At 48.1% G+C, this 12,577-nt stretch overlaps 1 protein-coding gene across 4 annotated transcripts in view; it reads left to right on the top strand.

Moving 5' to 3' along the window:
- Nucleotides 1-12,577, top strand: part of ralgapa1 (Ral GTPase activating protein catalytic subunit alpha 1) — a 57,264-nt gene that overhangs the window by 32,537 nt on the left and 12,150 nt on the right. For all 4 annotated transcript variants that reach the window (XM_079752119.1, XM_079752117.1, XM_079752116.1 and 1 more), the window contains 10 exons: nt 668-786; nt 1,345-1,464; nt 2,146-2,746; nt 2,870-2,985; nt 3,392-3,516; nt 5,574-5,645; nt 5,792-5,915; nt 6,480-6,635; nt 9,814-9,972; nt 11,078-11,205. In XM_079752119.1, the coding sequence (XP_079608245.1) occupies nt 668-786; nt 1,345-1,464; nt 2,146-2,746; nt 2,870-2,985; nt 3,392-3,516; nt 5,574-5,645; nt 5,792-5,915; nt 6,480-6,635; nt 9,814-9,972; nt 11,078-11,205 (1,720 nt within the window). The remainder of the gene's footprint in view (nt 1-667; nt 787-1,344; nt 1,465-2,145; nt 2,747-2,869; nt 2,986-3,391; nt 3,517-5,573; nt 5,646-5,791; nt 5,916-6,479; nt 6,636-9,813; nt 9,973-11,077; nt 11,206-12,577) is intronic.

The following is a 12,577-nucleotide window of genomic DNA, read 5'->3' as shown; positions in this document are numbered from 1 at the left end:
ACGAGATCCTTTAAGATATTCTGTCTTTCTTCAGGTTCATCCTCACTTGTTGTCATCTGGCTACCTGCCTCACTACCCCCCCCCCCCCCCCCCCCCCCCCCCCCCCCTCCCCCGTCCCCTGATCCTCCTGAGAACTCTCATGGGGTTAGGCGATAGTGGAGAATGTCTGATCAATACATATCTGTAGTAGTCTCCACGACACATGGCTCAGTCAATATGGAGCTGTGTGTGTGTGTGTGTGTGTGTGTGTGTGTGTGTGTCCCAAGTTCGGGCGCCTGGCTCAGCGTGTGTGCAACAACTTTGATTAGCCAGAAGTCGCCAGCAGCACAGTGTATGTGATGGCATCGGTTTCTACACAGCATGGGGCTGGCGATGTACACACACAATATATGGGCTGGCTGGTGTGTGTGTGTGTGTGTGTGTGTGTGTGTTTGTGAGTGCATACCGATCCCACTCCTCTCTCTTCACTCTCCAGCCGTTGATGAAAAAACAAACAAGTTAAAGCATTCCATCGCCTATAGATTAACTTTGTAACAGTTTTGAGCAGCACTTCTTTAAGTGTTGCCGTCACCAACTGTTTTATATTTTCCTTTATGTGTGTGTGTGTGTGTGTGATCTCATGGCTCCAGTCTAAATGATGCGCGCTTGTGTGTATTCGGCCCTCTAGTCCGCAGTCGCCTCCAGCACGGCCTGGTTTCCATAGCAGCCAGGACGGTCATCACACACCTGGTCAACCATCTGGGACATTACCCCACATCTGGGGGTCCGGCTACACTCACCAGCCAGGTACACAGAGGGTTCTGTGTGTGAGCATGTGTAGGGGTCCCATTGTTTCAGGGTTTATTTATGGGTCGAGTGAATCTGGTAAACAATACTTTCAATATTATTATTATTTTTATGACGCACCACTTGCCGATGGTCTGTAATGTTATCATTTTATTTAATGACTGATACAAAATACTTAATCAGATGATAAGTGATGCAATCATCATGGATTCAATCTGTGTTTTTCAACCTGTGGTACCTGTGGTACTGTTTTTCAAACTGGAAATTGTCTAATTTCTATTCATATAAATAATTATAGTTCATCTAAACTAGATATATTATAAATATTGTTCCGTTAATATAGTATTATGGCTTGCTTTAATTTCAGAAATTGTGCTGCTTTCTGCATTCCATCATGTGTTTTCCATTGTATTGATTCCATGGATTTATTAATTTTTTTATTTTACAGTTTTCAAATAAGGTGGTCTGCGAAAGGTCTTGAGGAAAATTAAGTGTTGCACACAGAATCAAAGGTTCGGAACCACTGAAGTAAATAACCTGTGTTCTTGTTTCCTCAAGGTGTGTGAGAACCACGACAACCCGTACTGCGAGAGCCCTGACCTGGGTACAGAACTCTTCCATTCCCCTAACCTCCAGTTCCTGGTGCTCAACGGCTCCACGCTGCTCTCTGTGCTGCAGGTACGACCCAGAGAAGGAGGACCTTTATGGACCTTTATGTTGGTCTTAGGCAGTTGATTCTTTAACATTGGTGGAATCTGCATTTTTTGGCACGCGAAACAGATGACACTATTTGCCTATTTAAATATGCTGTATATGACATTTAACATTTAAGCTTTGAGTTTTAGTTTTAAGAAATGCCATAGCTATTAGTCAGTGAAATGCTCTGTGAGAATATCCATTTTGAGTGTGCCTCAGTATGAGCGTATAGAGATTTTGACCGCTCCGGCCAATCAGGGCATTTTTTTCCCTGATTGGTTTGGGGAATCCATCCTGCTGTGAACATTTACAAAGACTATGTAATCATCTCAATGGTGAAGAACTGTAGAGAGCGGGGTTGTTTAATTTACGGAGAGTATATAATGTCCATACAGTGACAATATAATGGACAGTAACTTTAACTACTCCTAATATATCAAATACATGTCATACATTTCAAATTCTCCTACCCATTCGGCAGTGAAAGATCAATGTGTTTTTGGAGGGAGAATTGCAAGGCCTTTCTGGTTAATTCAACATCCACTGAAACTTTTGCTTTGTGTGCGTTGCATAATCCTAACAAGCATGAATAAATACTATCTGCTGTCAATTATTGATAAACAAAGGAACCGTTCCCTCCATGGGTTTGTTGTTCCTCTGCAGATCCGGTCCGAGTCGGGGGTCCCGGGCGGGGGGATGACCGCCGGGCTGTCCTCGGTGCCCGCCTGCGTGCGCGTGGTGGTCCGGGACGTGGCCGGCAAACACTCGTGGGACTCGGCCGTCCTGTACGGCCCGCCGCTCTGTCCCGGCGGGCAGGCAACCCCGCCGCAAACGCTCCCACACCCCCAGGCCCCGCCGCAGGGCCTACAGCTGCACACCCCGCCCGGACCCCCGGCCCGGAGGCTGGGTGACAAGAGAGAGGTGCAGGAGGAGGTGAGGGAGGAGGAGGAGGAGGAGGAGGAGGAGGAGCAACCAGAGGAGGAGCAGGACTGCAGCTCTGTGGAGAAGGCGAAGGAGCAGGGGGTGGACAGTGAGAAAGGGGAGGACGACGAGGAGAAGGATGAAGACGATCAGAAAGAGGGCGAGGACGCGGTCATGGAACGGGGAGACGCCGGCTCCGACCAGCTGCCCGCCCCGCCATTGGCCAAGCGTGTGTGTCGGGAGGCGGTGCCTGGCTGGGATTCGCTGAGGGAGGGAGACGACACGCTGGATGAGATGCTACAGTACCTGGGCTACTCCAGTCCTGAGTGTCTGCAAAGAGCAGGTAAACACACACACACACACGCACATGAAATACTATAGGCCTGATGGAACTGATCCACGTTATCCGGCGGAATCTGCTCGACGTGAACTTGTAGCTAATCCAAGTTGTGATCGATTTCCACAGGCATGCCACTCAATATCCCAGCCCCTCAACCGGCGTGCGTTTCGGAGAAGCAGGAGAATGACGTCATCAATGCCATCCTGAAGCAGAGTGCTGCAGAGCACGAATTCATCCTGCTCGTATGTAGTGCCAATTACAGAGTACTGCAAATAAGCTGCCTGTTTAGCAGGCAGACTCTGTTCCACCATTAAAGCTGCTGCAGGTACGTTTGGAGAGTTGTAAAGTGAGAAACCGGAAAAGAGAGTGAGCGAGCACGATTTTGAAACTATGCAACCGAAAATATGGTTCCATAATAGACAACAAATTGGATCATTCAGAGGCAGCTCGAGTCAACTCGAAACAGATATTCTCTTATCGCATTTGCTGTAACTTGCTAATAGCTGTAGCTCTCAAGTCCTACCTGCCGCACCTTTTAAATGTCTGGTCGTTTTCAGAATTGAACAATTCGGAAACCACCGCAACCGACCCATGGTGCTCCAAACCATACACATAATGTCGTGGTTGATTTGGCTTGTGTTGGTGCAGCGAGGGGAGGGGCTGAACATGCGGGCGTCCCAGCAGCCCGAGCCCGACACCGAGACCCCGCAGTCAGCCTTCTACTACTGCAGACTGCTGATCAACATCCTGGGCCTCAACTCGTGGGAGAAGAGGTGGGAGAACGCACACAACTACCACATCTGAACCCTTGTTTATGCATTGAGATAGAAAGAGCCATGAATACACACACCTTCCTGAAGGGAAGTGGATGTAGTGGGATGTATCGTATTGGGATAGTATATTTCATATTTTTTTGAAGATGCCTGCTTGAATACTGTGATACAGATTTTGATCATAACTTTTTGGCAGTTTTTATCCTCTATCTGTATTGAACTGTAAGCCTTATTATTAAACCCTGTGATAACGCTGCTTATTGGTGAACGGCCACAGCCAAGGTAAATCCACCTAACAGTAGTAGAGACAAAAGTTGCCGTAAGTGACTGGTAGAAAATAGATCTGATTGAAAGTACTGCTGGTGAAAGTATCAGGGAATTGTTGGAGAGAATATCGGTTGAAATGATTATCGGAAGGATAAACTGCAGTTCGCTTTACGTTTTTAGTTTTTTTTAGATTGGACTGTTTTGAGTATTCGAAGGCGGCTCACAGAAGCACGTTATTATGGGTTTCATCCTCTATCCTATCGGGCATTAGAGACAAGATGGATACTCAACATTTGGAAAGACATTTTGTGAACCGTACCCTTTTTTCTGTTTTTGTTTCTAATTATTTAATTAGGTATATCTGAAAATCACATTACACCCTTTTTAAAAAGGCAACATGTTATCACTCAAAAATACTCTTCATAGTAATTAGTCTGTTCTTTGAGCTCACCATTCTCATGCCATACGCTCAGTTTTTCAATCCATGAATAAGTCTGGGCCAAAATCCAAAATGTCAGGGTATCCCTTTATAATGTGTGTAACTTGCCGGCTAATGGACACTCATCGTTTTTTATGCTTTATAGGGGGAAAAAAACTGTCCTCCATGGAATTACACCACCTGCATTCAGCTAGCACAAAGGACTTTTTAACACGCTCCGTGTGTGTGTGTGTGTGTGTGTGTGTGTGTGTGTGTGTGTGTGTGTGTGTGAGGGGGCCTAGCGAGCGAGAGAGAAAGGCGGCGAGAACATGATAATGAGTATAATATACTATTGATCAAACTAGCCCATTTGGAGTGAGAATAAAAGGCAGTTAGTGGAGGGAGGGAGAAGGGAAGGGAATGAAAGAATGAAGATGGGGTCAGTGGGCGAGAGGTATAGAGTAAGAGGTTGAGACTTGGAGGGGAGGCAAGCCCTTGAGAGAGAAAAGGAGCGAGGGAGGGAGAGATATAGATTCTCTAATCTTTCATAGTGCCCCTCCATCTCTCCAGGTATTCATCCAGAACATAAAGACAGTGACAGGCATCCTCTGTCATGTGTGGGGGGTTGTGCTTGTGTGTGTGTGTGTGTGTGTGTGTGTGTGTGTGTGTGTGTGTGTGTGTGTGTGTGTGTGTGAGAGAGGGGGAGAGATGTACAACCTACATTATTTTCTGCTTGTGTGTTTTTTTTTGTTTTCTTGTCTATTCCTGAGCGTGTGTGTGTGTGTGTGTGTGTGTGTGTGTCTGCACCCACGTGTGCATGTGGCAGTGTGACCGCGTGTGCTGTCAGTCCTTTCATGCTGCGGTCCATAATCCCTGGTGTAAATGGGAGTCTTTGAGAGCGCCGAATGAGGCCATTACTAAGTATCATTTTAATAAAGAGCAAAATCGCTCCCTCCCTTATACAACCCAGCCTCCCTCCCCCTACACACCGCTCCCCCACCCGGATCCCCCCCTCCTCCTCCCTCGACTCAAACTAGTGATGGCGAGGAGAGTAAAGATGGATGTGTCTGCGTCTCCATTATCAGCCCTGCAGATACTCTGAGCCCTCCCTCCGGAGGCAGTGCGTGAGATTCACGGCTGTCTGAACTGGATGGTAGTGTGTGTGAATGTGTGTGTGTGTGTCCGTGTGTGTGTGTAGATATTGATGTATCATTCGGTAGCATCTAGCACCACTGGCAGCAGCCTATAGCAACAACAAAAGAAAGTTAGCACATACGTGTCACATCCAGGCAAGAACCTGAGAGAGCGTGTGGCGGGGTGAGCTCCCGAGGTTATGGGATGACCCTCAATGTGTCTGAAATGTGATTCACAGGACGAACTTCCACCTGTTGAGGAAGAACGAGAAGCTACTGCGAGAACTGAAGAACCTGGACTCCCGGCAGTGGTGAGGCAGAATGTCCCCCTTTCCTTATCTTTCCTCCCTCTACCACCTCATGTGGTGTGTCATCCTCCGTGGCTTTGTATTCATACGTGTCAGCTGATCTCTTTTTTCGAATCATGTGTTTTTCCCCGCTCCCCATCTCCGGACAGCCGCGAGACGCACAAGATCGCGGTGTTCTACGTGGCCGAGGGCCAGGAGGACAAGCAGTCTATCCTGACCAACACATCAGGGAGCCAGGCCTACGAGGAGTTTGTCTCTGGGCTGGGCTGGGAGGTGAGGAACAACACCACTTTTCTTTCTTTTATTCGTCCTTTTTAAGAAGAAATGTGGGCACAAGGCTACTGCTACGTGAATAATTAATTTCTGTACCTTTATCAATCATTAAAAAAAAGAGAGAGAGAGGGGCGGAAAAGTGCAGACGGATAAAAAAAAGAAAGAAACTATACCACAAAAAAATGTCCCCTCCCTTTCTGCTCCTGTCCTATGTTTCTCTGACATTGAGATGTGTTTCATTTCACTCACTTATGATTGGGCAAGAGGGTTTTCCCGAACCACCCAGGGAAGTGCCCTGTTTGGTCAGAAATGAGCGGTCTGAAATCTGATTTTGCTTATTCATAGGCTCAACTCAAAACAGATCACAGCACATTTCACTCACTCACAGCCGACGCAGAGCTATGTCATTTTAAACAAATGACTCAAAGTATAGCCCTTAAATCTTACCTTAAGGACCTTTTTAATAGGCAATGTGCATTTCTAAAAATGTTACCTTAATAAAACAATGTGGTTGAGTCAGTGGTGTAGGGGTGAAGGTGACGTAAGGCTCTGTCGTGTCTCCAGGTGGACCTGACCAGTCACTGTGGCTTCATGGGTGGCCTCCAGAGGAACCACAGCACGGGCATGACCACGCCCTACTTCGCCACCTCCACCACAGAGGTGGTCTTCCACGTGTCCACGCGCATGCCCCCGGACCAGGACCATAACCTCACCAAGAAGGTACACGCCACTCTCCCCACCCCCCCTGCTCTCCACACCACGGCCCGACGCGACAGATCGTCCCGGTCAATATGTGTCAATTGGCTCCACTGCGCCGTCTCAATGCGCCCCACGCACCTTGTTCCATCCGGGCCCCGCCCGCCTTGCAGGTCGGCCGACTGGCTGTGTCTCAACACGAACCCTTCTCGGTCTACTTGGTCCCATCTTCCCTGCTATTGATCCTCATCTTTCTCCCCACAGTACGTCTCTCCCGCTCTGACGTTTTCTCTCTTTCTCTGCGCTTCTCGAATGCGGCCCGTAGCTCATTGTCTCCATACTTCTGAAAAGACAGGGTACAGCGTCGAGGGGATTACAAACAAAACGACGGGGTTATAGCTGATGGAGGTGCCACCTCAGTAGTCATCGCCGTGGAGACTTGCGTGCCAACATAGGCGTGCCACGTGCAGTTCAGCGGCTGTTTGTGGCACAGAAAAAAGAACTAAATAGAAGATGGCGATGGAGAGAGTGGGAGTGAAGGCTGCTGTGGTTTGGCACGCTGTTGTCGATGGGACAGGACAGCACAGGAAAGTAGGAATGCACATGTCCTTTAGCTCCTCCATCCCAGCTCTGCTTTCAAAAGCACCACAGGGGTAGCGTGCCTGTGTTTGTGTGCGTGCGTGCGTGCGTGCGTGCGTGCGTGTGTGTGTTTGTGAGAGAGAAGGGGGGAAAGAAAAGTAATTAGCAATAATAAGAAAACCAATTGTGGTTGCCTTCACTTCCCCTCCTGTTATTCTGTTGCGGAAAGGAGGAGGGGGAGGCAACTAATTACACACACGCACATACGCTGGTTTGATGGGTTGTAATTTGGGTAATTACAGTTCCCTCATAAACAACACATTCCCTCATACACAATTTTCCAATATCTGCTTGTACACCCAGGAACACACACAATATGTCCTCTATTGTAACCACGCCGCATTGCATGGTTTGTTATGGATGTTCCACAGCCCTGGTCAAGGCATGCCTACCTATTCTGTGTCCTATCATGGTTGACGTTATCTTCTCCTCCTTAGAATCTGTCACGAGGGGCACCCCGGTGGTTTGATTCCTGCCCGCGGTTCTTTGCTGCATGTGTTCCCATCTAGCTCTATCTCAGCACTAAACCATCAGAGCATCCAGTGTATCTCCCACCCTCTGGGACTCACTCCCCGCAAAGATCCGCAACGATGCAGCAAACCCTTTTAACAAACAACCGAACACTTGCCTGTTCATCAATGCTTACGGTCTCTAGTACATGTCTGTCATTTCTTTTAATTTTGATCTCTTGAAAGGCGCTGTATATATGTGTACATCAGATTGAATTAATACTTTTCATGACGACATCCATAAGTCTAGTGTGCTTTGTGTTTGCGTTTGTGCGTGTGCGTCCGTCCCCACCCCTCCCTTCCCTGCCACCTTGGGGGCTGGCTGCTCTGTACATGGCAGTAATGTCCCTCTAATCTGATCATACTTCCTGCTTCATGGCCTATCACGTTGCTGCAGGCTCCTGATTGGATTACCCGTGCCTGGTGTGACACATCATTCTCCCTGATCAGCTGATAGCCACACTAGACACACGCACGCATGCACACACACACACACACACACACACACACACACACACACACAAAGCTCTAAGGATTGGTGCACAAATCTTCACATGTGCACACACACACACACTCGCGGATGTTTTGGCAGACAAATGCATGCACACTCACAGGCATGTAAACACAGTAGATGATAAATGTCTGCAACCAAAGCTAATCACACACATAAACACATACACTGGGCCACCCTCTCATCTGCATCCATCTTCTGCCCCACACACTCACACACACAGGACTTACTTACACTTCAGGACAATATTCTAGTTATCACCGTATATGTCTGTCCCTAGGGCGAGATGGCTGTGTCTTGTACCTTAACATACTGTATTCCTTCAGTGGGCTGTGTTACAGACTGTCAACAGCCATGTCATTAACCTTAACATTTCACACACAAACACGCACGCACACACTCACACAAAGAGACCGACACCAGTCTTGACCTCATCAATCTACCAGCCCGTACTCAGTCTTTCCAAAGTGTACTCCATCTTGGCCTGCTGTCACCACCTCCGTACGCTCACTCGATCACACACAGGGAGACCTACATGGCTTTCTCTCAGACACACATGCGCACACACGCATGGCGCACACCAAGAGCCTTGAGGTTGTGATGGATACAAACTGTCTGGGTGGGAATCCAGACTCCCAAGCTGGGTAGAGGGGGGTTTTGGGGGCGGGACATGATATGTCCTGTTTGAGTTAAGTTGATCTCTTTCTCTGTCTCTTCCTCAATCCCTCCCTCCCTTCCTCAAAGGTTGGATAAAGTTAGATGTAACAAGTTCATCACATTGTTTCTAAATGTTTTCATAATGATTGATAGCGACTTGGTCTTGTGGTTCACTTGAGTTATACAGTCTGTGCGATGATGAAGATGCATTGGAATAACTTCTGAAAGTTTTGAAACCACTGCTTGGGAAAGGATTCATGGCTTGCCCTCGGAAGTCCGCTCTTGTTTAACAGTCTCTGGGTCTTTGTACCGGGTGAGCAAATTTAGTTGATGACTCTGAATGGCATCTCGAGGGGATTTACCTTTTCATATCGCAGTGTGATTATACAATGTATTAAGGGTGTCTGCACATTGCCCCACTGTTTGACCATGGCGGATCAAGGACCACAACATTGAGTGCAGCGTTATCCCCCGTTAGTCTTCCTCCAGGTGAAATACGGTCCCTGAAGTTTGCAAGCATGCATGGCGTATACAAGCGATGGAGGAGCTCATTTAGCTTCCTTGTATTTCATGATCTTCTTATCTTTCCCTATGCCTGTTATGTCATAACCGCCGGGGCGCGATCGGGCTATTCTAAAGTGTGTATGTTGTTGGGTATTAACTCCTCTCTCTGGGCGCCCCGGTGGCTGACCGGGTACAGCGCGTACCATGAAGGCCCAGTCCTAACCGCAGCGACCCGGGTTGGATTCCTGCCCGCGGTCCTTTGCTGCATGTCCTCCCCCTCTATATCCCATGCTGTCTGTCTCACTCATGATAAAGAATAAAAAGACTAAAATAAATTATTGAAAATAATACTAATAACCCCCCTCTCTGCCTCTCTCTACAGCTGAGGCACCTGGGAAACGACGAGGTGCACATCGTGTGGTCGGAGCACTCGCGCGACTACCGCCGCGGCATCATCCCCACCGAGTTCGGGGACGTGCTCATCGTCATCTACCCCGTCAAGAACCACATGTACTCCGTCCACATCCTGAAGAAACCCGAGGTAGGGACACGCCCACAGGCACTAACGCATCACTTCCTCTACAGCGAGCCAGACTGTAGATATGTCTTCAGACTGTTCAACAATCCAGGACCCTGGTGACCTCCCCCCACCCCGACACACACACAGACGCACACACACACACACACACAGACGCACACGCAAACGCACTCTGAGTCCCCGAGTCACTTTCCTCTCAAGAGTCATGGAGCTCTGGTTCATGTAGCAGACATTAAACGAAAGCCCCAGCGCTGATAACATAATTCCCTCTCGGGTCCCAAGGCCTAACTCGATCAAGCAGTGCGTCGGGCTCTTGCTCTTTGTCTATCACTGCGCTGCGCCGTATCCTGTGTTTGTTTTTTTCCTTCTCCCTCATTCTTCAAGAACCAAGCATTAATTAAATCATCGACCGAATAAAGACAAGACCCCAAAGCAAGTGAAATTATGTGAAGGTCGTTCGTTTTTTATAAACAACTTTGGCCATGGATTCTGGAAGATAGTGGATCGGTGGAGAGGTCATTTTGCCCGACCCAATCCGATTATGTCCAGAAATGATGGTCATTATTGCCTTTTGCAGATTTTTCCACTCTCAAAATGATGGAGTGCCATCCAAAGGGCTTAGCTATAATGGCCCACGACAGAGTTAGGTAACCCTTTAGATGACATTAGAGTCATTCAACCCGTGCCTTTTCTCTGTGATCCCGTCTGGCCATGGCCTCACTCCCCCTCGAGTGCATGCAAGTCGAAAACTTTTAGCAAAAATGTAATTGACCACAAATCAATTAAATGTTAACTTCTGTTCTGTGAACTGCAGATGGCATGAATGGTTTACGTTGGACAAAGGGGGAAATTCATGCAGTCCGTAATATACTCGATCCACACTCCCTCACATGAAGATATGTTTACAAATAAAGTGCTCCTTACTACAGTGAAACAGTGTTTAACTCTTTGTGTGTTTGTTTCATTTTATGGGTTATTTTTTAATAACGTTTGCCTGTGCCTCTCTTTTTCTGTTTGTCTGTTTCTCTCTCTCTCTCTCTCTCTTTCTCTCTTTCTCTCTCTCTCTATCTCTCTCTCTCTCTCTCTCTCTCTCTCTCTCTCTCGCTAGGTGCCGTTCTTTGGGCCCTTGTTTGACGGCGCCATAGTGGACATGAAGATCCTGCCCACGATGGTCAGGGCCACCGCCATCAACGCCAGCCGGGCCCTCAAGTCTCTGATCCCACTCTACCAGAACTTGTATCCTTTGATTGGCTTTCGGTGCACTCCATCTTTCCAGGTATTCACCCAGAACATCGCTGACACTAATGGGTGTTGGGACAGGCAGACGGTTTGTCTGTTTCATTGGATGGCAGCCCAGGATTCGTGATCGAACTCTCCCCTATCTGACCCCTTTTTAAAGTAACAATTGCGCAAACAAACACAACGACACACACACACACACACACACACACACACACACACACACACACAATGCCAGTGAGCAGTTGTCAAAATACATTAAACTCTTGAAGCAAGTTTTTTTTATAATGCTTCTCCCTCTTCTCTGCTTCCTGTCGTATCCTCTCACCTCCTCACTCCTTTCTGGGTCCCTCTTCTCTCTCCTTTCCTCTCTCACCTCTCTTTTCCTCTTCTTTCTCCTCTCCCCACTCAATCTCCTCCCCTCTCTCCTTTCCTCTATTCTCTCCTCTCTCCTATTCCCTCCTCTCTCCGCTCCTCTCTCCTAGCGTCTTCTTTCTCCTCTCTCCTTTCCTCTTTGTCCTCCCTCCTCTCTCCTCTCCTCTCCTCTCGTCTCGTCTCGCCTACCCCCTCTCCTCCCCTCTCCCCTTTCTCCTCACCCATCTCTCCTTTCCTCTTTCCTTTACTCTCCTCTCTCCTCTCCACTCTGGATGAATAGGGTGGCTACGCCAAGGGGGAAAAAAGGGAACAGGAGGGCGGGGAAGTGAAGAAGCCACTCTGCTCTGCCACACATCTCCACAGAGAGGTTGTTTGGCTCCGGGCGTGTGAATCTAGTTTATAGCTAATCCCCACCCACCCCTGTGTGTGTGTGTGTGTGTGTGCGTGTGTGTGTGTGTGTGTGTGTACGTGTGTGTGTGCAGGTGTGCGTGTGTGCGTGCGTGCGTGCGTGCGTACGTGTGCGTGCACTCTTGGATGCCCCGGCCTATCAGTGCATCTCTGATAGTTTTCTTCTGCACAAATACCTTGGTGCCCTGTCCTTGGGTTGATTGCCATCTCTCATTCTGTGTTTCTGTATATATATAGTAAATTGTACTTTTTTAAATTTACCGTACAGGGCACATGGTAAATACGAAATTAATGATTTTATCCCAAAAACATTTTTATAGCCATAAACTGATGGTGTTTATTCCGGAATGAGTGACACTCTCAGATTCTGAGGTGCCATCAAGGCGGGTTCACTCCATCATGGTATTCGTTGCTGGATGGGCAGGACAAGTTTAAAACAAGGCCAATAAGCTATGGCTCACACAATTCTGGCTCAGCCAAAGTAAAGCGAGGCCCTTCGAACAGAGTCTGCAAGAGGTCGGGCACTCGGCCCCTCCCCTACCTAAGGTTTCTCCATAGGAAAACAGTGGGGTGGGCTGTGCATGGT

This window comes from Pollachius pollachius, assembly GCF_949987615.1.
Source record: "Pollachius pollachius genome assembly, chromosome: 15".
In the NCBI taxonomy this organism is placed as follows: Eukaryota; Metazoa; Chordata; class Actinopteri; order Gadiformes; family Gadidae; genus Pollachius; species Pollachius pollachius.
This window is presented reverse-complemented; position numbering and strand designations above follow the sequence as displayed.